This window comes from Oncorhynchus kisutch, linkage group LG14 (assembly GCF_002021735.2).
Source record: "Oncorhynchus kisutch isolate 150728-3 linkage group LG14, Okis_V2, whole genome shotgun sequence".
NCBI classification, from domain to species: Eukaryota; Metazoa; Chordata; class Actinopteri; order Salmoniformes; family Salmonidae; genus Oncorhynchus; species Oncorhynchus kisutch.
In genome coordinates, this window is record NC_034187.2 from 63315913 (window position 1) to 63343122 (window position 27210).

A 27210-nucleotide genomic window follows, 5' to 3' on the forward strand; every position below is an offset into this window, starting at 1 on the left:
AAGTTGACAACATTCTTCATGATAAACCATTTATTTTAATTTGAGTGCAAGTTGACCATTCATTTATACAATAGGTTTGCAAATCATTTTAAAGATCTCTTCATAAAAAACATCTGAAAAATAAGGGGACGCTTTTTCTGTACCAATTTCTGTAATATTATTAGAAAATAGCACTGTTGTAATACTTTAATTACATTTAAAATACATTTTTGTTAACATTAGGAAGACATGCAGTATTTAATATAAAGTAAAATCTACAGGATAAGTTTATACAGCTGAGGCCAACCATTGGCCTACATAAAAAGTAACATAATAAAAAAATGTTTAAGTAAAAATATATCCATGTTCCTGCTGCAGGCCTTCAACACCCTCCGTGAAATAATTATAGTGCATGTTAGGTCTTATTCAATTATTCTAATGTTTCAAATTGTACAATTACATTTTTTTACTTTAAATTCCCATTTTAACAATATGGTGCCTTATTACTATGCCTGAAAAAACTATTAGTTAGCTTGTATTATTGACTGTCAGAAAATGTACAGAATACAGTAAAAATGCACATCATTGTGTATGGGGAGAATGGCGCTGTTGAATAAGATCTAGGTCTATGTAAAACAGCTAGTTAGCGGACTAGTTGAGGCTACATTTGAGTTTCCTTTAACTAAACCCGTCACTGATATATGTAGGCTACATATAGCCATTTCACATTTCCTCTGTACAGTTTTCATACCCCTCCATGTATTGTCCCAACAGCGATAAGGCTAGTACTAGTGTGTACACACACACACACGTTTGAGGGTTTCACCAGTGTCATGTAGTCTAACAAAGTTCAGTATCTCTTTTATTTGGACATTAAATCATTAGTACCACCGTGTATGAATGTCAACCATCATCATGATCAACAATCAATACGTACACAATTCTTTCCTCTTCTCAAATACAAATATGGCAAAGTGTTGAGGGAAGTCTAAAAAGCAGGTGCAGAAGGCCTCTTGGGAATATTCTTACCTTAGGTAGCGACAGAGAATGTAGATGTGATGAACAAAACAGGACATTCTCTGTCAATCTCTGTCCCTTTTGTCATTTCTATCGTAAGTCACAGTGTTGGCACAGGGAAGTAACAAAATGTCCTCTGAAATAGGCCTAAACCACCACCTCTGTTGTTCTCCTCCTGCTCCCCCATGGGTCATCTTGTCAGGAAGCTCAACGCTGCAGTACAGTAGTACCAGTAGCCCCATGGTTTCATATCTGAGGGCTTGGACCGATGGGACTCACCTCTAGTCCGTGGCTTCAACAATGACTGGATTGACCAAGGAACCACATCCACAAATTCATAGTCCATGGTCACAGATAGGCCATGGTTTCAGATACAGCCATCAATACTGTGCCTTCCGGGAGAGGAACAGGCTTGTTCCAGGACAAGGGAATGTGGGTATTGCAGTCACCAGGGGGTCTGTGCGTTCCATATTGGAGTCCTGCAAACCCCCGGCTCCGTATTGCATTTAACTTCTTCTTTTGCAGCCAGGCCAGGGAGCACAGCTAAGGCCGATGGAATCTGAGGAGTGAGGATGGAGGAAAGTCATGATGCACACTGGCTAGGAAGATATAGGGCTGCAACTTACAACATTCAACAACAGTTGAGTTTTAGAGAAATCCTGGTTAGTTTGGAGTTCCGGGCCTGGATATAAGTAAATAAAATATGAACCATAAAATTGGAAGAAATGTTGAAGTGTTCAGCTAAATCTGAGGAGTCATTTTGAATAATTTATAGATATGTGTTGTTGTATAGGACACTAACCTGGTATAGATCCTGCTCTCTTCATGAACCTCCATCTCAGAGCTCTTGAACTCATTAAGTTCCTTGCGGATGGCAGCCTAGAATAATAGAGGGGGAAGATGCATCACATAACACCGGAATCACTGTACTGGCAAGAACAACCTAGAGCAGTTCTACTTTGTAATTCTGTACAGTACAGACAAAGAGATCAAACGATTAGTGCCTAGACTTCAGGCTTTTTTCAATGAGAATCAATTGACAAGCAAGCCAGTGTCTGCTCTTCTCTCCAGCTGAGTCAGACAAACTCCGGCAAAAAAATAAAATCTCTTTCAGGACCCTGTCTTTCAAAGATAATTTGTAAAAATCCAAACAACTTCACAGATCTTCATTGTCAAGCGTTTAAACACCGTTTCCCATGCTTGTTCAGTGAACCATAAACAATTAATGAATATGCACCTGTGGAACGGTCGTTAAGATACTAACAGCTTACAGACGGTAGGCAGTTAAGGTCACAGTTATGAAAACTTAGGACACTAAAGAGGCCTTTCTACTGACTCTGAAAAATACCAAAAGAAAGATGCCAAGGGTCCCTGCTCATCTGCATGAACATTTCTTAGGCATGCTGCAAGGAGGCATGAGGACTGTAGATGTGGCCAGGCAATAAATTGCAATGTCCGTACTGTGAGAAGCCTAAGACAGCGCTACAGGGAGACAGGACAGAGAGCTGATCGTCCTCGCAGTGGCAGACCACATGTAACACCTGCACAGGATCTGTACATCCGAACATCACACCTGCGGGACAGGTAGAGGATGGCAACAACTGCCCGAGTTACACCAGGAACGCACAATCCCTCCATCAGTGCTCAGACTGTCCGCAATAGGCTGAGAGAGGCTGGACTGGGGGCTTGTTGGCCTGTTGTAAGGCAGGTCCTCACCAGACATCAACGACAACAATGTCACCTATGGGCAAAAACCCACCGTCGCTAGACCAGACAGGACTGGCAAAATGTGCTCTTCAACGACGAGTCGCGGTTTGGTCTCACCAGGGGTGATGGTCGGATTCGCGTTTATCGTCGAAGGAATGAGCGTTACACTGAGCTCTGTACTCTGGACCAGAATCGATTGGGAGGTGGAGGGTCCATCATGGTCTGGGGCGGTGTGTCACAGCATCATCGGACTGAGCTTGTTGTCATTGCAGGCAATCTCAACGCTGTGCGTTACAGGGAAGACATCCGCCTCCCTCATGTTTTCCCGAAGTCTCATCCTGACATGACCCTCCAGCATGACAATGCCACCAGCCATACTGCTCGTTCTGTGCATGATTTGTCAGTGTTCTGCGATGGCCAGGGAAGAGCCCAGATCTCAATCTCATTGAGCGCGTCTGGGACCTGTTGGATCGGAGGGTGAGGGCCAGGGCCTTTCACCCCAGAAATCTCACAGCAAGAACTGCAAAATCTGGTGCAGTCCATGAGGAGGAGATGCAGTGCAGTACTTAATGCAGCTGGTGGCCACACCAAATACTGACTGTTACTTTTGATTTTGACCCCCCCTTTGTTTAGCGACACATTATTCCATTACTATTAGTCACATGTCTATGGGACTTATTCAGTTTGTCTCAGTTGTTGAATCTTATGTTCATACAAATATTTACACATGTTAAGTTTGCTGAAAAAAAAAACAGTTGACAGTAGGAGGACCTTTCTTTTTTTGCAAAGTTTTTTTGCGATGGCACACGTATCCAAATCCTGCCTCATATCCAAATCCTGGCACCTCAGAACTTCCATCCAATCATTAATATGAACTTCTCAATAGTTTAAATTGCCAATAAAAGTTCTGCAAATTAAAAATAAAACCTCAAATGTCAGTTCTCATCTAAGAAATGGTGATGGATTTTAAACCTCTGTATAGCAGAAAGTATGCTATAATTTCTGTTTCAACCTCTTCTCCTAGCTTCACTGGACCAGGTAATATCCTGGGGACAACTCAGCACAGCCATTAAGAAGCGATTATATTGCATTCTTGGGATTTTTGTTTGACACAGTATGTGTCTGGAATTCAAAACCCTGCTGAAATGATAAAAGATCTCTCAGTATGAAGAGGTTTAAACCTCAGAAGACTTCCTGGTATAAATAAAGGTACAAAGGTTTAAAAGTGTATGACAGGCTGTTATTACTATGACTCTCTATTACAGTTTAGGAGCACACTTACCATTTTTTTACAACCTTATATTCATCATCTCCAGGACCACCTCAACATATGAAAATAGCGGTTTATGTTTTGTAGTAAAAAAATATGACATCTATCAATTAGAGACAATTAGGATATTTGTAGTTAATGCATACTCATAGTTGGTCAAAATCACATGATGCACACTGATGATGTCATTGGAAACATCCATCTTCCTTCCACAAAACATATAAACGCACCATTTTCACATGATATTGGGATGGTGCTGGAGATGATTAATATGAAGTTGAACATTTTTGAAAATGCCCTTTAACTGAGTCTCACCTTATCAGAGGGCGTGAGCTTGGTCCAGGGTTTGTCTGCACGGCGGTCGTAGTCTTGAGTCGTGGTACACTCTACGTACTCATGGAAACGCAGGATCTTCCTGGCCTGAAGCTCTGCTATGGTGGGCCTCTGGGACAGCTGCCGGGTAGAAAGAAAACACACTGACTGTCTGGAACTAAAAGGCTAAGTTAACACTTTATGGTGATTAGTTACATTTGAGTGTTTTATTTGTATATCTGTGTAAGATTGTTTTGTCACCGGAGTGTGTGTATATATGCAGGATAATGTACTGTATCTTGTGTGTTTTCATTCTGCAGTGTGTGTGTCAGGCTAACCTTTCTCGTTAGTCTGCGTTTGATCTCGCTCCTCTCTGCCCTGATATCAGCTTCATTCCTGGCTACAATAAGACAAGACATGCCATCAGAGGCCAGACAGAAACACCGCAGTCATTTAGAGGCCAGACAGACAGAGACAGACAGAAACACCGCAGTCGGTTAGAGGACAGAGACAGACAGACAGAAACACCGCAGTCGGTTAGAGGACAGACAGACAGAGACAGAAACACCGCAGTCGGTTAGAGGACAGAGACAGACAGAGACAGAAACACCGCAGTCGGTTAGAGGCCAGACAGACAGAGACAGAAACACCGCAGTCGGTTAGAGGACAGAGACAGACAGACAGAAACACCGCAGTCGGTTAGAGGACAGAGACAGACAGACAGAAACACCGCAGTCGGTTAGAGGACAGAGACAGACAGACAGAAACACCGCAGTCGGTTAGAGGACAGAGACAGACAGACAGAAACACCGCAGTCGGTTAGAGGACAGAGACAGACAGACAGAAACACCGCAGTCGGTTAGAGGACAGAGACAGACAGACAGAAACACCGGAGTCGGTTAGAGGACAGAGAGACAGAAACACCGGAGTCGGTTAGAGGACAGAGAGACAGAAACACCGGAGTCGGTTAGAGGACAGAGAGACAGAAACACCGGAGTCGGTTAGAGGACAGAGAGACAGAAACACCGGAGTCGGTTAGAGGACAGAGAGACAGAAACACCGCAGTCGGTTAGAGGACAGAGAGACAGAAACACCGCAGTCGGTTAGAGGACAGAGAGACAGAAACACCGCAGTCGGTTAGAGGACAGAGAGACAGAAACACCGCAGTCAAACTTGTGTGGAAACTTGGGTGGAAAGACCTTGGATCATTGTTACTCTAACTTCCGCGACGCATATAAGGCCCTGCCCCGCCCCCCTTTCGGAAAAGCTGACCACGACTCCATTTTGTTGATCCCTGCCTACAGACAGAAACTAAAACAAGAGGCTCCCACGCTGAGGTCTGTCCAACGCTGGTCCGACCAAGCTGACTCCACACTCCAAGACTGCTTCCATCACGTGGACTGGGAGATGTTTCGTATTGCGTCAGATAACAAGATTGACGAATACGCTGATTCGGTGTGCGAGTTCATTAGAACGTGCGTTGAAGATGTCGTTCCCATAGCAACGATTAAAACATTCCCTAACCAGAAACCGTGGATTGATGGCAGCATTCGTGTGAAACTGAAAGCGCGAACCACTGCTTTTAATCAGGGCAAGGTGTCTGGTAACATGACCGAATAAAAAACAGTGCAGCTATTCCCTCCGCAAGGCTATCAAACAAGCTAAGCGCCAGTACAGAGACAAAGTAGAATCTCAATTCAACGGCTCAGACACAAGAGGCATGTGGCAGGGTCTACAGTCAATCACGGACTACAGGAAGAAATCCAGCCCAGTCACGGACCAGGATGTCTTGCTCCCAGGCAGACTAAATAACTTTTTTGCCCGCTTTGAGGACAATACTGTGCCACTGACACGGCCTGCAACGAAAACATGCGGTCTCTCCTTCACTGCAGCCGAGGTGAGTAAGACATTTAAACGTGTTAACCCTCGCAAGGCTGCAGGCCCAGACGGCATCCCCAGCCGCGCCCTCAGAGCATGCGCAGACCAGCTGGCCGGTGTGTTTACGGACATATTCAATCAATCCCTATACCAGTCTGCTGTTCCCACATGCTTCAAGAGGGCCACCATTGTTCCTGTTCCCAAGAAAGCTAAGGTAACTGAGCTAAACGACTACCGCCCCGTAGCACTCACATCCGTCATCATGAAGTGCTTTGAGAGACTAGTCAAGGACCATATCACCTCCACCCTACCTGACACCCTAGACCCACTCCAATTTGCTTACCGCCCAAATAGGTCCACAGACGATGCAATCTCAACCACACTGTACACTGCCCTAACCCATCTGGACAAGAGGAATACCTATGTGAGAATGCTGTTCATCGACTACAGCTCGGCATTCAACACCATAGTACCCTCCAAGCTCGTCATCAAGCTCGAGACCCTGGGTCTCGACCCCGCCCTGTGCAACTGGGTACTGGACTTCCTGACGGGCCGCCCCCAGGTGGTGAGGGTAGGCAACAACATCTCCACCCCTCTGATCCTCAACACTGGGGCCCCACAAGGGTGCGTTCTGAGCCCTCTCCTGTACTCCCTGTTTACCCACGACTGCGTGGCCACGCACGCCTCCAACTCAATCATCAAGTTTGCGGACGACACAACAGTGGTAGGCTTGATTACCAACAACGACGAGACGGCCTACAGGGAGGAGGGTGAGGGCCCTCGGAGTGTGGTGTCAGGAAAATAACCTCACACTCAACGTCAACAAAACTAAGGAGATGATTGTGGACTTCAGGAAACAGCAGAGGGAACACCCCCCTATCCACATCGATGGAACAGTAGTGGAGAGGGTAGCAAGTTAAGTTCCTTGGCATACACATCACAGACAAACTGAATTGGTCCACTCACACAGACAGCATCGTGAAGAAGGCGCAGCAGCGCCTCTTCAACCTCAGGAGGCTGAAGAAATTCGGCTTGTCACCAAAAGCACTCACAAACTTCTACAGATGCACAATCGAGAGCATCCTGGTGGGGTGTATCACCGCCTGGTATGGCAACTGCACCGCCCTCAACCGTAAGGCTATCCAGAGGGTAGTGAGGTCTGCACAACGCATCACCGGGGGCAAACTACCTGCCCTCCAGGACACCTACACCACCCGATGCTACAGGAAGGCCATAAAGATCATCAAGGACATCAACCACCCGAGCCACTGCCTGTTCACCCCGCTGTCATCCAGAAGGCGAGGTCAGTACAGGTGCATCAAAGCTGGGACCGAGAGACTGAAAAACAGCTTCTATCTCAAGGCCATCAGACTGTTAAACAGCCACCACTAACATTGAGTGGCTGCTGCCAACACACTGTCAATGACACTGACTCAACTCCAGCCACTTTAATAATGGGAATTGATGGGAAATTATTTAAATATATCACTAGCCACTTTAAACAATGCTACCTTATATAATGTTACTTACCCTACATTATTCATCTCATATGCATATGTATATACTGTACTCTATATCATCGACTGCATCCTTATGTAATACATGTATCACTAGCCACTTTAACTATGCCACTTTGTTTACATACTCATCTCATATGTTATACTGTACTCGATATCATCTACTGTATCTTGCCTATGCTGCTTTGTACCATCACTCATTCATATATCCTTATGTACATATTCCTTATCCCCTTACACTGTGTATAAGACAGTAGTTTTTTTGGAATTGTTAGTTAGATTACTTGTTCGTTATTACTGCATTGTCGGAACTAGAAGCACAAGCATTTCGCTACACTCGCATTAACATCTGCTAACCATGTGTATGTGACAAATAAAATTCGATTTGATTTGATTTGACAGAGAGACAGAAACACCGCAGTCGGTTAGAGGACAGAGAGACAGAAACACCGCAGTCGGTTAGAGGACAGAGACAGAGAGACAGAAACACCGCAGTCGGTTAGAGGACAGAGAGACAGAAACACCGCAGTCGGTTAGAGGACAGAGAGACAGAAACACCGCAGTCGGTTAGAGGACAGAGAGACAGAAACACCGCAGTCGGTTAGAGGACAGAGAGACAGAAACACCGCAGTCGGTTAGAGGACAGAGAGACAGAAACACCGCAGTCGGTTAGAGGACAGAGAGACAGAAACACCGCAGTCGGTTAGAGGCCAGAGAGACAGAAACACCGGCAGTCGGTTAGAGGCCAGAGAGACAGAAACACCGCAGTCGGTTAGAGGCCAGAGAGACAGAAACACCGCAGTCGGTTAGAGGCCAGAGAGACAGAAACACCGCAGTCGGTTAGAGGCCAGAGAGACAGAAACACCGCAGTCGGTTAGAGGCCAGAGAGACAGAAACACCGCAGTCGGTTAGAGGACAGAGAGACAGAAACACCGCAGTCGGTTAGAGGACAGAGAGACAAACACCGCAGTCGGTTAGAGGACAGAGAGACAGAAACACCGCAGTCGGTTAGAGGACAGAGAGACAGAAACACCGCAGTCGGTTAGAGGACAGAGAGACAGAAACACAGGCAGTCGGTTAGAGGACAGACAGATAGAAACACCGGAGTCGGTTAGAGGAGAGAGAGACAGAAACACCGCAGTCGGTTAGAGGACAGAGAGACAGAAACACCGCAGTCGGTTAGAGGACAGAGAGACAGAAACACAGGCAGTCGGTTAGAGGACAGACAGACAGAAACACCGCAGTCGGTTAGAGGACAGAGAGACAGAAACACCGCAGTCGGTTAGAGGACAGAGAGACAGAAACACAGGCAGTCGGTCAGAGGCTGGCAGGCAGTCAGACAGACATACAGAGACAGACAGCACCCATATTCACTAAGCGTCTCAGAATAGGAGTGTTGATCTAGAATCTGTTTTTCCTTTTAGATCCTAATGAATATGATTATATGGTCAGGGGGGACCTGAGCTTCTCCTGGCGTCTACACAGCACAGGAGTTGTTTTAAATCAGTCTTTCCCCTCTCGGGGACAAGGACGTCCTTTGTCTAAGACGAACTCTGCACATTGTGTAGTCCTTTTACAAAGCTGTCTAAGGACAAAGCTTTTAAGCAGCGCTTTCAGAATAGTCTGAGGACAACCATAAGACATGTGAAAACATTCCATTTTGGATACCTGAGCAGAAATATGTTTTCGAAAATATAATCTCAACTTCTTAAAAAGTGTTGGCACTACCGTTTTCGTCCCAATGCTAAACTCAAGAACAAACAGGTGCAATGTTCAAATTACACAGTGAAGCAAGCCATATCTTTTCTTGTATGGAAGTACTTTTACAGACCACTAGAGGGTAGACTGATGTATGGCAGATGTCTACAACACATTGACATCTCACAGTGTATTAGATACAGTTTTGGTTACTAGTAAAACCAGAGGGATGCTTGTCTATCTAGATGTAACAGACATTAAAGCAACTGAGGAGGGGAAATGAATGAAGCATGAAGTTGATATTGACGACTGGAAACATTATAATAAAACCTGACATAAAAATGCAGACAAAAAATATGATAGCGAGAGTTACCTGGAAGGATGTTTCTCTGCTCCAACTCCTCTGCTGTGGGTCTCTGACTCAACCTCCTGATTAAAGAAAACACACAACACACGCCTGTTGATGATAGGGGAGCGCACACGCACACGTTCAGGATAGGGGAACACCCCCCCCCCCTCCCAACACACACCCGTCTCTGGATGTAGTTACCTGTTGAGCGTATTACCGATCTTGTTCCTGAGTGCCTCCCACTGCTCTCTGCTCTGCCAGCCGACTCCGTCCTGTCCTTCTCCTCCGTCCTGTCCTTCTCCTCCCCCCTGCTCCTCTCTCTCCTGCTGTCTCTCCAGCTTCAGGGCCAGGGTGTCCTTCCTCGTCACACGGCTGGCCAAGGCACCTGGGTGGTGCAGACAAAAACAGACACAGTTTAACTTGGGGCTCTGCATCACATGAGACTACTCATTTGCAAGTAGTAAAATGCATACAATGAAGGAAGAAAATCGAAAGAGACAGGCTCAAATTGAATTTCCCTTATTGATGTTCACTTATAATGAAAGTGTCTTCCTAATAGTACTTTTTACTTCGGAGATTGAAATCAACACATGTGATATCATCAACAGACTTCAGATCTACAATCAACACCAGCCCCATGTGATATCATCAACAGACTTCAGATCTACAATCAACACCAGCCCCATGTGATATCATCAACAGACTTCAGATCTACAATCAACACCAGCCCCATGTGATATCATCAACAGACTTCAGATCTACAATCAACACCAGCCCCATGTGTTATCATCAACAGACTTCAAATCTACAATCAACACCAGCCCCATGTGATATCATCAACAGACTTCAGAACTACAATCAACACCAGCCCCATGTGATATCATCAACAGACTTCAAATCTACAATCAACACCAGCCCCATGTGATATCATCAACAGACTTCAGATCTACAATCAACACCAGCCCCATGTGATATCATCAACAGACTTCAAATCTACAATCAACACCAGCCCCATGTGATATCATCAACAGACTTCAGAACTACAATAAACACCAGCCCCATGTGTTATCATCAACAGACTTCAGATCTACAATCAACACCAGCCCCATGTGTTATCATCAACAGACTTCAAATCTACAATCAACACCAGCCCCATGTGATATCATCAACAGACTTCAGAACTACAATCAACACCAGCCCCATGTGATATCATCAACAGACTTCAGAACTACAATAAACACCAGACCCATGTGATATCATCAACAGACTTCAGATCTACAATAAACACCAAACCCATGTGATATCATCAACAGACTTCAGATCTACTTACTTGGTGGATCTTCGTCCTCGTCTTCATCGTCATCTCTGTAGAGGATGGGTCCGTCAGAGTCTGTCTCCTCATCTTCATCCTCCTCACTGCTGTCTCCGTGCCCCCGGCCCTCTGGGATCACACTGACCCTGGGTTCCCCCATCAGACCCCTTCTGCTCCTGGGCTCCAGCTCAGGCGGTCTGGGGGGCTGGGAGGGCAGCATCCGCCTGGGGTGAAGCTTCTCCAACTCCTCCTCCATGTTGAAGTCATCATCCTCAGGTCTGGAGAGAGGGATCGAAAGAAAGAGGGACAAATGTCAACAATTGAGTCTGTTGCATAGTGTGTGATCGTGTGTTTGAAGTATGTCTATAATTGTTCTGTTGTTGTGATTGGAGCCACATTTTTAGCTCAATATTGTTCCAGTTGATATTGTGGTTAATAGACATGCTGTGACATTATGGAAGCATGATAAGTTCAGCACTCACAGTCTGAGCAGTTCTATGGTGACGGGTAGAGAGCGTCGGACTCCAGCCTCAGTGAGGAACTCTGGAGGGGACTCAAACAGCATGGAGTGGGCTCTCTGGGATCCGTCTGGGTTAGCCTGGGCCGGGCTGGGGGAGCACAGGGCCCGCTGGATCAGGATGTGCAGGGGGATGGCTGGGACTGAGGCTGGGGGGTGGTTGGGTGGCTCTGTGGTGGGGCTGGGAGGATCCTTCTGATGGATAGGGAGGGGGACGGAGACAGAGTTGGGGAGAGGTAGGTGGGGGTGGGAGCTAGGAGTGGACATGGGTATATGGGACAGAGGTCGTGGTACAGGGTCAGAGGTGGGTAGTTGGAAGCCTACTGCCTTAAGGGTGTCCCGATTGGCATCTTGGTCAGCGCTGGGGGGTACAGAGACAGTAGGTATGGGGACTGGAACAGGGGCAGAACTAGATGGGAAGGAGGTCTCTGCCTCAAGGGACGGGTCGTCGGAGAAGCTCTTGGAGACGGGGGTCATCCTCTTGGGCGGAGTGGGTGGAGAGCGCCTGGTGGGGGCAGGAAACACGATGACACCACTGCCAGCCTGAGAGAGCTCCGCTATGGAACAAAAAACACACAACAGAATGAATACTGGTCATATACAAGGACAGAACTGACAGAGGTCAGAGGGAGAGAGGGCATCAAAGCATCACATTCACACTTAAGCAAACTGGTTAAAAGGATTATGATGAGTTGTTTAGTTTCATGAAGGCACAATGCATTTTTAACCTGTGGATGGATGGGATATATTTTTTAAAATCATGATGATATCAAATCTGGATATTAGCAGCATGGCCCATATCTTATCCTATGGTTCAGATGAAAATCATTCCGTGCAGTATCAAAACCGGAATTTGAAAACCACCGGAATTTGAAAACAACCTGAAAAGCATTTTATTAGTCTTAATCCATTATTTTTAAGTAATTTCACATGCCTCAGCAGTCTCTCTTGACCTCTCTTTAAAGTCAAAGAAGACAACCAACAAGCTGGGGCACACTGCCTGGCAGTTAGCCTAACTTCCATGCATTGTTTTCATTCCAACCAAGTCAAGTTAGTGCAGTCAGTTCAGCCACAACTCAATCTGACATGCAATGAATAAAGTGGGGGATGATCAATCTTTGCTGGTGGTGCATCACATCACTTGCTATGGGCAGAACGGGGAACAGTTGTTTCAGTGTCATCAGTTCCTGTCAGACTAACCCATCAGACTTGGTTGTGTCACCACACGTGCTGTGGAACGGTTACGGTTATTCAGTGCTAAGCCCATGGACGGACAGCGTAACAGTGTGGCATGGCAGGCTTGTGCCCCTCAGGACAGGGTATCTGAGGCTTGTTCAGCCCGTCGGTAGCAGAGGTTGGTGGACAGGGAGAGGAGGCCCAGCTCCCCCTGCCTTCAACTTGTCCAGTCGTGCGGAGGATGGGGACCGTGGACCCTTGAGGCTCCGTTCAATGTGGATGCTGACAGAGATGAGTGAGGTCAGAGGTCAAGGCTTTCAGCGGGCTGGTTGAAGGTGCGGGACACTGAATAACTGGCCACTGTTGCCCAGCTAGGCAGATTGTTACCTCAATATCTAACATCTTATTATATCTAATATCTAACCTAAAGATAGGCTTCGGATATAGAAAACTGCCAGGCAGCATGACTGTCTGTTGACAGACTGGTGAGGACGTTGGCCTATTGTATGTATATACTGTGATACATAAACCTGCTCTCTCTTGCAGTGACAGAATGGATGTTTGTATTCTGTGGATCCTGTATGGTATACGACCAATGACAGGGTTACATAACCATCGACAAACGCCACTCTTGGGATTAGCCAGGAGACATGCACTGTGTGTCAGTGTAGCAGCCAATCAGAATACAGACTCAGAAAGCCTATCAGGGAGGAGATCCACATAATGAATACTATAATTTCTGCTGTACACAACTCTGTCAGCCAGATGCGATTGTGAAATGGAGTAACGTATCTATGAGGATTATATGCACTCAGAATGGCATAGGACTTTCCTAATTGTGTCACAACTAGGGCTGTGGCGGTCACGAAATTTCATCATAGGGTGATTGTCAAGAAAATAACTGTCGGTCTCATGGTAATTGACCATTGATTTAAAAAACACATTAAGCATCTCCTGGCTTCCACACACAGCCTACAAACCACTGATGCTGACCTTTGGAACATCTACATTTTAAGTCTAATAAATCCATGTATTATAGCCTACACTTTCACAATAAATCCATTACTTATTTTAGACAGGTCTGAAGATGCATATGAAGAAAATGTAGTCCACTTCATAAGAACAGAATAGCATACCGAGTTGTCCTTATGTTAAGTACTGATCTGGCTATGCCATATGGCTGTGGGCTACACTAGTTAATTTAGCAGACAAGATTTGCTTAGAATTCCAAGGTATTATTTTATAGTATGAAGAATACAACTGAACAAAGCTGAATAAAATAATGGATATTTTCTCCAAATGATTTGAGGAAGTGCGGACATGTGCTGAGCGGTTAACAACAAAATAGGTACTCTTATATGGTTAATTCAGAGTTAATAATGTAACTATAGTTGTTCTACAAACGCTGGGCTATATGTTTTGATGTTTAATACATTGTAAGGCTGCATGATGCAACTAATGATGATTTCAAAAAAGTCACTTGAAAGGCATGAGCTCTGCTTTGTTTTTTGCGCAGGCTGTTCACATTTCATCAGTCTCTCATTCACAATTTGAGAAGCATCTGATACTGCTTTGAATTTCCCGGCGGCATCCTCTTTGTGTGGAAATAATGTACCGTAAAAAGAATCCATGCCTTTTGCAGCCCTTCTCCCTGAGTGCTGCCTGCTTCACACTATAAGCGCAGCAATGCACACGGCAGTAGGCTAGAAGCACCAATGTTCCATTAGTGGGAAAACACCATTATCAAAAGTGACCGCAACTGCAGTTATGCATGCAATGCTTTTATTATAAAGGTGCATTTTTATGGTGAAAATGATCTTCCCCAAACTTGAAACTCGTGCTGCTTATGTATGCCAGTTAGGCTCCACACCGGTTGGAAAGCGGTTTCATGTGCTTCATTTTAAGAAGTAATTTGGTCATTTTAGCTGTGATGCAAACCATATTGGCCTATGGGCTAGGCTACATGAGGTGTGGACTAGGACTCGAAAAGTTAAAATAAGAAAAAAGGCATTGTTTCTTGCCTTAAGCTGGGCATCGTTCACAAGTGATAATATATCATTCACAAGTGATAGGCTAATATTGTCACCCATCAGACTATTCTTGATTTAATTTTGTCTTTACATATATTAAATAATATATGTGTGAAATCCGTTTTGATTTAGAATGGACCATTGTCATGCACCTGTTTTAAAACAGGGGCAGGTGAAAAAAACACATGTAATCTCTGCACTTAAATAGTGAATGGAGGATGCTTTTCCTGTAGTTCATTTTAATGCCAACCAGGTAGGCTATACTCCTGTTGTAATGATAAGCAATGTGCTTAATATTTGCTTAATATTAGGTTGAGAAATACAGTAGGTCTGGCCTACAGAAATCTAATGGGATCCTCCTCTTTTTAATAGAGGCCATCACCGTTTGATAGCCTATAGAAATGTTGCGCAACATGAGCTCATGGGCTCTCATGAAGTGTTTGATTAGATTTTCATTGATGCCAGAGTGATTAGAGGGATAATAGAGTGCTGAGTACCCGGCCGTTAGCAAGTTTGGTAGGCTACTAATTACCGGTCACCACAACAGCCCTAGTCACAACAACTGTCACTATACAGACTGTTGTAATGGGCTCCAGACCTAGGGCAGCTGGGGCAGAGGATATGGAAAACTGAGGCAGCAAATCAGAGCCCTGGATGCTCTGGAGTTGCTCCAGGCCTGTTGGAAGAGCGGCAGCACAGCATTGTGTGTGTGTGTGTGTGTGTGTGTGTGTGTGTGTGTGAGCTTGAATAACCCCGGTAAAGAAAAGCCCTTGCCTGCCCCTCTCTTTGGAGACTGTCTCGCTGTACACAAACTGCAGACTAGGGCCCTTTCTTGTTTGGACATAAGTCTGTCCTCCGCCCTCTCTCCTCTGTGACCGGAAAACCAATGAGTGGTCGAGGAACGTGTCAATTCGTTAGTAGGCAAATGGAAGATGGACCTCCCCTCCTCAATAGCCTTGTTTTGGCGAAGAAGCACAAGTATATCCTACTCAAGTCCTTTACGGAAGAGTTTTAAACTCTGCCACATATGATTGTTTTCACGAAGGAGAAAAATGATGCAAACATTTTATCTATAAAAATGTCTTGCTAAACTAACAATTTGTTTTTATTACTTTATACATTTATTTTGGGCATCCACCCCTGTAAAAGTAATTTGCCTGAGCAAAGGACAGTCATTTCACATTTCATCTTCCACATTCCCTCTCTTCTATTAACTTAGACTTTTTTCAAAAGAATGTGAGAGGATGCAGGAGTTGAGCAAATCCAATTGAGAAAAGGCCTAAGTACTGCATAGAACACCCTATGTTTCAGTACACATCGAGACCAACCACTATACTGCAGGAGGACATATTCTGTTGAAACAGGACACTTAGAAACACCAGAGTCATTGATTTGGGTTCAAAAAGGTCAAACGTAATTGTAACACTTTACTTGAGGGGTACCGGACTTACCTCATCCATAAACCTACGTAAAACAATGATAACCAGTAACATAATGGAGTGAAACAGCAGTACAAACAGGGAGCAGAGGCAGGGTAAACTCACCAAGCAGAGCGAGGTTGCTGTTGCGGTTGGTGGGTTTGGGTGGGGGTACAGGTGGCTGCTTGGCATGGGGGGGTACAGGGGGAGGGGTGGCCGACTCTCCCGGGATGAAGGATGGGGGTACATGGCTGAACCGCGCAGGGGGGATGGGGCTGGGAGGAGGGTCATCACTGATGACCAGGGAAACAGTCCTGGGTGGCTTGGCCACCGCTATTGCAGAGGAGGTGGAGGAAGTAGAGGAGGAGGAGGAGGAAGGTGGGGTGGAGGTCCGGCCAGGCTCCGTGGAGGAGGTGGTGGTGGGTTGGCCCTTGGGAGGGAGCATGGCCTGTTTGGCAGGAGGCTGAGCTCTCCGGGAGGAAGAGGAGTTAAAGGCGGAGTCAGGGTCTGGGGTGGGGCCTGGGGCGAAGCGGACACCAGTGGACTCTACAGACAAAACACGGAGACCGACAGAGACAAAACACAGAGACAGACCGGATGTCAGAAGGATAATAAGTGTTTCTATTCCACCTGGTCCTTGGGCTCAAAGTGCAGCCTCAAACACACACTGTTACTGTACAGTGCTGAGCACATAGAACACAGAGCTGAGATAAGCTGCAACTCAACGTTAGACAATAAGCAGCTTTTTAACTGATTAACTAACTAAAGACGGATACTGGTCAAGTCCTCACACCTTTCACAGGGGTGAGAACAAGGAGATTTACACGTTACCATATATACACACAACACAGTAGATTTGAAAGAATCTCCTAGACACTCAATTAGCAGACATTGCCCTTGCAAAGTGCCCAATAAACTGCTTTAAAATGCTTTTTTCCACTAATAATTGTTGAACTTCAACAGCTGAAGAGCAACCTTTCAGACATACAAGTGAGAGGATTTACTTACACACCCCAGGCAGTTTCTTACCTGCTCTTCCGCGGGTCTCCCCTCGTTTGGTCTCCTCAGATGGCATGTACCTGGGCAGGGTGCTTCCACAGTTAGTCTCGGAGGCAGGGCGGACCCTGCTACGGCGGTCCTCTGACGAGGTCTTCTGGAGACTGGGCCTCAGCTCCATCTCAGAGTGGGGTCTGACCACCGGACGACTCCCTTCTACAGGTCTCAAGATAGTCTCTGTTTTCCCAGCCCTAGGACTCCTTCTCCTATCCTTCTCCTCCCCATCGTCCCTGCGATCACGAGCATCTCTCCTTTCACAATCGATTCTCTTGTCATCACTCCTCTCTCGATCATCTCTCTTCTCGTCTCTTTTCTCTTTTCCCTCTCTCCGGTCATCTTTTTCTCCTTTCCCATCTCGCTTCTTCTTGTCCTCCTCTCGATAATCTCTGTCCCTCCTTTCCCTGTCATCTCTCCTGTCTCTCTTTTCCTTGTCTTTATCATCCCTCCATTGGCCTCCCTCCCGGTCTCTCTCCTCCCTCTGATCCTTTCTTTCTCTCTCATCACAAGGATCTCTCCTCTCTTTCCTTTCCTCTTTCAAATCTCTCCCATCTCTCCTCTCCTCTTTCCCATCTCTCCCATCTCTCCTCTCCTCTTTCCCATCTCTCCTCTCCTCTTTCCCATCTCTCCTCTCCTCTTTCCCATCTCTCCTCTCCTCTTTCCCATCTCTCCTCTCCTCTTTCCCATCTCTCCTCTCCTCTTTCCCATCTCTCCTCTCCTCTTTCCCATCTCTCCTCTCCTCTTTCCCATCTCTCCTCTCCTCTTTCCCATCTCTCCTCTCCTCTTTCCCATCTCTCCTCTCCTCTTTCCCATCTCTCCTCTCCTCTTTCCCATCTCTCCTCTCCTCTTTCCCATCTCTCCTCTCCTCTTTCCCATCTCTCCTCTCCTCTTTCCCATCTCTCCTCTCCTCTTTCCCATCTCTCCTCTCCTCTTTCCCATCTCTCCTCTCCTCTTTCCCATCTCTCCTCTCCTCTTTCCCATCTCTCCTCTCCTCTTTCCCATCTCTCCTCTCCTCTTTCCCATCTCTCCTCTCCTCTTTCCCATCTCTCCTCTCCTCTTTCCCATCTCTCCTCTCCTCTTTCCCATCTCTCCTCTCCTCTTTCCCATCTCTCCTCTCCTCTTTCCCATCTCTCCTCTCCTCTTTCCCATCTCTCCTCTCCTCTTTCCCATCTCTCCTCTCCTCTTTCCCATCTCTCCTCTCCTCTTTCCCATCTCTCCTCTCCTCTTTCCCATCTCTCCTCTCCTCTTTCCCATCTCTCCTCTCCTCTTTCCCATCTCTCCTCTCCTCTTTCCCATCTCTCCTCTCCTCTTTCCCATCTCTCCTCTCCTCTTGCTTGTCCTCTTTCCCCTCTCTCCGGTGCTTCCCGTCCTCCGGAGCAAGTCCTCTCGGTAGTGACCCTCCATTCCTCTCCGACACGTCAGAGGGCAGTCTGCTCCGTCTCTCCAGATCTATGGCCGATAGCCTGGCGTGCGAGTCAACGTCTAGTGGGGCTCGGTTGGAGCGAGAGGCATCGGAGGGCACCCTGATCCTGCTCCGGGGGTCGTCTGAAGGTACAGTGCCCCGCCGGGGGTCCACTCCCTGGGGCAGCCAAGTGGGGTTGAGCCCTGGGCCTGGCTCCCCCCGCGACCCCCTCACCCCCGACTCGGAGACCCGGTCAACGTCCATGGATAGTGGCTGGCCATTCTTCACCCCCGGAACTTTGGAGTGGTTCACATCGTTGCTCTCTGTCACACAGAAACACATACGGATAAGGAATTTGAGGTCAGCAAAGATATTCTCTACATCAATATTCTCTAAAATTGTTACCCTACTATAGTTTTGTTTCTCGTTCATAAAATATAGGCCACTAGTATCTCTGTAGGTCCTTTACCTGTCAGGGCCCGTATGCACAAAGCATCTCAGAGTCGGAGTGCAGAGCTAGGATCTTTCCATATAATCATATTCATTATGATCTAAAAGGCTAAACCGGTCCTAAATCAGCACTCCTACTCGGAGGGGCTTTGTGGATACGGGCATTGGTCTGCATACCATTCTCTGGAATTTCTTTCAGCACTCCCCTGTCAATCAGCTCCTGACGAGGTCTCCTTACTGAGATCTTCCTCTCCAACACTAAAAGTAAACAAATGTTTTCATTTTCCCGTAACAGAGGTGGCTTGATGAGTAACATTGTCTGAGACCATGAAGACTTGAGCTGACTTAAGATAACAGGTCCTTACAGTTGTACAATCCATACATCAAGGTTACTATTTCTAAAGGGTAGGTACCTATTGAGGTTTCCAGAAACGTCTCACTGCTCTTCTTCTTCCTCCACTTCCAGGGCTTGAACATATTCCCGAAGCTGGAGAACTTGCCCTTGCGTTTGGAGGGAGGGGTTTCGCCTGATGAGTTCCCCCCCTCGCTCCCTGTCGTACTATGCTGCAAGTCCACCTCATCATCTAGAGAGGGAGTGAGAGAGGGAGGGGAATGGCATGATGCTTATTACAAGATATAAGATGAAGGCAAGAGGGATAGAAAATGATAATAGGCCTACTGCTGCCCTATTTGTAAAAAGGGATTGATTTTCCTCTATAGACTGGGCCCTAACTAACTCTATAGTATGTCTTCAACAGTAACGTTACAGTATGAACTAGGCCTGAGCTGGTTGTTGCTACATTCCACTGTCATGTTAAAGTACAGTCGTGGCCAAAAGTTTTGAGAATTACACAAATATTAATTTCTACAAAGTTCTGCTTCAGTGTTTAGGTATTTTTGTCCGATGTTACTATGGAATACTGAAGTATAATTACAAAGGCTTTTATTGACAATTACATGAAGTTGATGCAAAGAGTCAATATTTGCAGTGTTGACCCTTCTTTTTCAAGACCTCTGCAATCCGCCCTGGCATGCTGTCAATTAACTTCTGAGCCACATCCTGACTGATGGCAGCCCATTCTTGCACAATCAATGCTTGGAGTTTGTCGGAATTTGTGGGTTTTTGTTTGTCCACCTGCCTCTTGAGGATTGACCACAAGTTCAATGTGATTAAGGTAAGGGGAGTTTCCTGGCCATGAACCCAAAATATCGATGTTTTGTTCCTCGAGCCACTGTTATCACTTTTGCCTTATGGCAAGGTGCTCCATCATGCTGGATAAGGCATTGTTCGTCACCAAACTGTTCCTGGATGGTTGGGAGAAGTTGCTCTCGGAGGATGTGTTGGTACCATTCTTTACACATGGCTGTGTTTTTAGGCCAAATTGTGAGTGAGCCCACTCCCTTGGCTGAGAAGCAACCCCACACGTGAATGGTCTCAGGCTTTACTGTTGGCATGAGACAGGACTGATGGTAGCACTCACCTTGTCTTCTCCGGACAAGCTTTTTTTCCGGATGCCCCAAACAAATCGGAAAGGGGATTCAGAGAAAATGACTTTACCCCAGTCCTCAGCAGTCCAATCCCTGTACCTTTTGCAGAATATCAGTCTGTCCCTGATGTTTTTCCTGTAGAGAAGTGGCTTCTTTGCTGCCCTTCTTGACACCAGGCCATCCTCCATTAGTCTTCGCCTCACTGTGCATGCAGATGCACACTTGCCCTCTGCCATTCCTGAGCAAGCTCTGTACTGGTGGTGCCCCGATCCCGCAGCTGAATCAACTTTAGGAGACGGTCTTGGCGCTTGCTGGACTTTCTTGGGCGCCCTGAAGCCTTCTTCACAACAATTGAACAGCTCTCTGTTCAATTGTTCTTGACCCGATAAATGGTTGATTTAGGTGCAATCTTACTGGCAGCAATATCCTTGCCTGTGAAGACCTTTTTGTGCAAAGCAATGATGACGGCAGGTGTTTCCTTGCAGGTAACCATGGTTGACATACGAATAACAATGATTCCCAGCACCACCCTCCTTTTGAAGCTTCCAGTCTGTTATTCGAACTCAATCAGCATGACAGAGTGATCTCCAGCCTTGTCCTCATCAACACTCACACCTGTGTTAACGAGAGGATCACTGACATGTCAGCTGGTCCTTTTGTGGCAGGGCTGAAATGCAGTGGAAATGTTTTTGGGGGATTCAGTTCATTTGCATGGCAAAGAGGGACTTTGCAATTAATTGCAATTCATCTGATCACTCTTCATAACATTCTGGAGTATATGCAAATTGCCATCATACAAACTGAGGCAGCAGACTTTGAAAATTAATATTTATGTAATTCCAAACTTTTTGCCACAACTGTACAGAGTGTTATACTAGACCACAATACAGAATTAGCCAGGCTTAAAGCTGAAGGCTGCTCTGAATTCCACTCTTATTGGCTGCAGAGTCTCTAACATTGAACTGAGACTTCTCCCCACCAGCATGGAAAGAGAATGGGATGGTTTCAATACGGTTTCAATACAAACATAAGCCCAACACACTTCCTGTCAAGAGTACAAACATAATTACTACAGAATCTGCAGACAGAGAGCAGAATAAACAAACAAGCAAGACATTGGAGAGGATAAGGTTAGTCTCCCAGAAATCATGACTCATAACTGGTCTCCAGCTGATGACGTCACATGCTGCTGTAAACCATGCAATAGAGCAAGGAAGACTTATTATGGGCGTGAAATATCCACACATTCTTAGGTGATAAGTCAACCACACGTACACACACTTGCTGCACAAGAGGACGGTGCTTAGGACATACAGCATGTTGATGGTTGACTGAGTCACACCCTAAGGAACAAACCAGGAAGCTTTGAATAGCATGAGATCTATATAAAAACACCAGACATATGTTACAGTCATCGGCCTTATATTGATGAGGTCACAACAGTCCAGTCTATGGGGGACAGTGGCAATTTGCATCCTCAATTTCATTCATTCATTCCCCTGTATTCTGACTCTTACCAGAAAACACCCTGGCATGAGTAAGAGGGATGAAAGGTAAGCGGAGAGAAACAGATCGAATTCACTTGATTGATAATTTTAGAGAGACAGACAGACACAGGTATATCATGCTCCTAAATAGTAAACAAATGATAAAAACAGCATACCAGTCAGTGCAATTCACTGAGGGCAAGGGTGTTTGTTAAACAAATAGATAATGTTATAAAAGACTAGTAGAGAGAGGGAGAGAGAGGAAAGAAAGAAAGCGGGAGAGCAAAACAGCAAAAAGAGAGGGGTCGGAGACAAGACATGGGAAGTCGTGCGAAACGGGGCCAGGATTCATAAGTGGAAAAATTAGAGTGTTGATATCCCTGTGGCAGGCAGGCGCCAGTTCCACAGAAAACAGTTTGAGAGTGAGCGAGACAAGCCAGTCAGTGCCAGCAAAAGCAAAACAATTAGAGAATCCCACCAGAACTTTGAGGTCAGTTGTTTTGTCAGTAGCATGTAGCCAGAAGATTACGTCAGACCTGATGCCAATATTCATCTGAGAATATGCATCTAGTATGCGTAATATATAGTGTAAATACTGTAGTTCCACATCCAGGCCACATGGTAATTGTGCTGGTCTGGAAACAGTGAACACTCAGAGATGCAGTTCCCAGCAATACAGTTGTTCTTCTCAAGGTTAGTCTAAGCTAAATGTAGCAGCAGCAAAGCTCAGGATATGACATTTCATTTGGGTACATACAGACAGTTCCATACAGGAACAGCTGAGGAATCATACTTTATCATGGTCTCCAGAACGATCAATACCAACTGAACTTCAACACCAGCAATCTCTATGCCAAGTTACCATAACTGTTAGCTTAGCTACACTGTATAGTACATTAACTCATTTTGGATTAAGTCTAAGCCTTAGTTTACGTTGCTGTGAATGATTCATCTCATTCAAAATGAGTGTTCCTTTTTAAGTCCCTTTAAATGCACAACCATGTTGTCAGATGCATGCATCTCTTTGAGATAAACAAGTCTGTTTGTCCGTTTAGTTCCTATATGGGTCTCGTGTGATCCCCAGTTGACCAAGAGGTCCTAACCTGAACTGTATGGCACTGCAGTGATGTGGGGGACAGGGAGCGGTGGTGGGCGTTGAACCTTACCTCTGTCAAACACATTAGCCTCACAGCTGTTCCTGGACAGACAGACACTAATTGGTGCTGGAAGGGGCTCTGTCTGTGTGGGGCGAGGCGTCCTTGTGTTACAATAGAACGCGACAACGTGAGAAGAGAAAGCAGGTATCAGAGTTGGGGAATAAAAGGTGACGGCACAGTCAAACAACCCTGGACTGACTGGTGGTAACCACTGCTCCACAGGGACTGACAGGCCACTGCTCCACAGAGACTGACAGGCCATCAAATAAACAGTTTGACATCCATCTACAGGCTGAGCACTGTCTTACTGGCATGCAGGCTACATATTTTACAACACACCAATAGTACACAAACACACACGTCTTGTTTGAACAGAAATCTGTGACAATATTGTCACGGTGAATGTACCCATTGTTTCGTGGTGAACATGACAAGCAGAGAGAAGCAGAGAGAGCTGCTAGAGAAGCCTTGGTTTGTTCTTACTCAACCAGCAGTCATACTGAATGGTCCATAAGGTAAATGCCCCATAACAATGACATGACACGCACCGAGTCAACATAGTTTCTGACAACTGCATTGAGTAGTGTAACCATGAAGTTCGAATGACATTCTATTGCTATGAGCATAGCACGGTGGTGGTATACCATATATGCATGGAGTGGAAGCATGCACAGGAGAGTACTGTACTAAAGAAATACAATTATACTTACAGTGCATAAAGAAATAATTCAGACTCCTTCACTTCTTCCAGTTTGTTACGTTACAGCCTTATTCTAAAATTGATGAAATATTTTTTTCCCCCTCAATCGACACACAATACCCCATAATGACAAAGCAAAAACAGGTTAAGAATAAAACAAAATATTACATTTACATAACAATTCAGACCCCTTTACTCAGTACTTTGTTGAAGCACCTTTGGCAGTGATTACAGCCTCGACACTCCTTGGGTATGACATTACAAAGCTTGGCACACCTGTATTTGGGAACTTTCTCCCATTCTTCTCTGCAGATTCTCTCAAGCTCTGCCAGGTTGGATGGGCTATGTCACTGCACAGCTATTTTCAGGTCTCTCCAGAGGTGGTCGAACGGGTTCAAGTCCGGGCTCTGGCTGGGCCACAAGGACATTGAGACTTGTTCCAAAGCCACTCCTGTCGTTGTCTTGGCTGTGTGCTTAGGGTTGTTGTCCTGTTGGAAGGTGAACCTTCGCCCCAGTCTGAGGTCCTGAGCGCTCTGGAGCAGGTTTTCATCAAGGATCTCGCTGTACTTTGCATCTTTCCTTTGACCCTGACTAGTCTCTCAGTCCCTGTTACTGAAAAACATCCCCACAGCATGTTGCTGCCACCACCATGCTTTACCGTAGGGATGGTGCCAGGTTTCCTCCAGTTGTGACGCTTGGCATTCAGGCCAAAGTGTTCAATCTTGGTTTCATGAGACCAGAGAAACTTGTTTAGGTGCCTTTTGACAAACTCCAAGCGGGCTGTTATGTGCCTTTTACTGAGGAGTGGCTTCAGTCTGACCACTCTACCATAAAGGCCTGATTGGTGGAGTGCTGCAGAGATGGTTGTCCTTCTGGAAGGTTCTCCCATCTCCACAGAGGAACTTGGGAGCTCTGTCAGTGTGACCATCGGGTTCTTGGTCACCTCCATGACCAAGGCCCTTCTCCCCCGCTTACTCAGTTTGACAAGGCGGCCAGCTCTAGGAAGAGCCTTGGTGGTTCCAAACTTCTTCCATTTAAGAATGATGGAGGCCACCGTGTTCTTGGGGGACCTTCAATGCTGCATACATTTTTTGGTACCCTTCCCCAGATCTATGCCTTGACACAATTCTGTCCCGGAGCTCTACGGACAATTCCTTCAACCTCATGGCTTGGTTTTTCTCAAAGGGTCCGAATACTTATGAAAATGTATCTGTTCTATTATACCCTTGCACAAATTTCTAAAAACCTGTTTTCGCTTTGGTCATTATTTTATCATTTTTAGAATAAGGTTGTAACATAAAATGTGGAAAAAGGGAAGGGGTCTGAATACTTTCTGAATGTACTGCATGTGCTCCACTGTATTTGCCACCATGTGTTACAAGTTTATTGTATTTAATAACTACATTACCAAGTCAGTATAAAGTATGCAATTCCAACTAATACTAGGCCTACACTAGATTAACATTCCCCAACGGGCTCCAATATAAAACCCAGTTGTTCAGAAACAAATGGCTAAACCAAGGCATGCAATTTGTTTAGTTATTAAAGAGTTGAAAGTACAGTGCACAACAAAACAATGCTAACCTATTAAAGTCCACAACATGACACAGCAAACACTGACTGACCAGACCGTGTCATGTGGTTCACATTTTTACTAAGCAAATAAACCTAGGGGCTAAGTTAAAGACAAATTAGAAACTCACAATACAAGCCCAATAAACTTGAGCACAAGAAGAAGCAGGATAATATGGAGATGACTTTGTCCACAGAAAGTAGCATGCTGCTTTATTCCAACCCATGTAAGACAATCCCAGATGAGCCACCACCCCCACCTAAACTCAGAATGGTACAGAGACAATTAGGCCTAAATCAAACTGTAATGTGTTCTTCTCACTGACTACAACTCACAATCCCAGCCTAATAAACTACACTGAGCCATCAAGAGACCCCTCCCTGCACACAGTTTACTATGGAGCAGTCAAGTTGTCCAAATTCAACAGTTATGTGTTCCGCCCTCTGACAGACAGTCACAGCGGCAAAAACAGGTTTCTGTGTTTGTCTCTGTATATTAGAGGAACGATGGGGGCTTTAGGCTAGGCAAACGGTACAGCACCATAATTAATGATGGAATCCTGAGAAACAGACAACGGCAGATTTCTTTTAACTAGACAAGTCAGTTAAGAACAAATTCTTATTTACAATGACGGCCTACACCGTCCAAACCCGGACGAAGTGGGCCAATTGGCAGTCTCATAGGGCAGCGTACAATTACGGCCGGTTGTGATACAGCCTGGTGCCTTGCACTCCCAGCACCACTTAACAAAAAAATCCCATGTTCCGTTGTAAAAACGGGGGGAGGGGGAGAGGAGTTTAGACAGCAGTGTGGGTCGGTGAGGTCGGTGTATTACACAATCACCACATTCCATCAGCATACATTCCCTCACCTGTCTGTGCCTGCCCATCTCCGCCTCCTCTCTCTCTCGGTCTCGCTTTGCAAAACAAAAACCCCTGCAACACATATCTTGCATATCCACCTACCCTTTCTGTTCCATGCTAATACAAACAGTTCTCTACAAAACATTCGACAAACAAACTCCTATTCCATAGGCAGCAATACAAAAGCAGGTTCTTCCATGCTAAAACAAACAAATAGCGCTTTTCTGAGTAGGCTACTTCAAACTCCTCCTCCAAAAACAAATACAAAAGCTCATGTCCTCAAGTTCTGTACAGGTTCCTGTTCTGTCCTTGGACTCACCAGTGTTGTGTTGAGCAGGTTGTGGTTGGTGTTGCCGGGGCACTGTCTCCACGTCGCTGGCACTCTGTCCCATGCTACCCCACGCCCTTGTCCCCTCTGACCCACCGGCCCCCAACTCTCCAGGTGTCCACGGTAGGGAGGAGGGATACAGAGGAAAAATAGATCCCCTGCTAAGATCCTCGCCAAAAAACCCAACCGCCTTAATGCTCCTGTAACCCAAGACTCTCCTACTCCCTCGGGTCACGTTGTTCCCTTCCTTCCTCAGTCTATTTCACTGTGTGTTTCGGTCTCGCTCTCTCACACACACACACACACACACTCTCACAATTTGCAAAGTCCCTCGTCTGTGTAGATGACTTCATAAATAAGGTACACCAGTTAAGGCAGTTGCATACCGGCAGACTCCGAAGCCTGTCATTCCTCATGGCAAAGTTCACAGGAGGCAAAACAGTATTTGAGAGAATTCAAATGGTATTTGATCCCAGTTCTCCTGAGGAGAAGTGGTTGGTAACTGGAGGGGAGGTCTCTCCCTCTCTCT

General features: G+C 45.9%; 1 protein-coding gene across 1 annotated transcript; it reads right to left on the bottom strand.

Moving 5' to 3' along the window:
- Positions 1 to 12: 12 nt before the first annotated feature.
- LOC109904419 (phosphatase and actin regulator 4A-like) lies at positions 13 to 27210 on the bottom strand. Its single transcript, XM_031789251.1, has 14 exons — positions 26673 to 27210; positions 19499 to 19669; positions 19263 to 19343; positions 18504 to 18958; positions 17210 to 17783; positions 16307 to 16726; positions 11522 to 12113; positions 11058 to 11317; positions 9929 to 10112; positions 9752 to 9807; positions 4624 to 4685; positions 4289 to 4426; positions 1799 to 1875; positions 13 to 1555 (listed from the first exon to the last, which is right to left on the bottom strand). Exons 1-14 carry the CDS (start codon positions 26743 to 26745, stop codon positions 1540 to 1542), a joined length of 3159 nt encoding a protein of 1052 aa, XP_031645111.1. The 5' UTR covers positions 26746 to 27210; the 3' UTR covers positions 13 to 1539.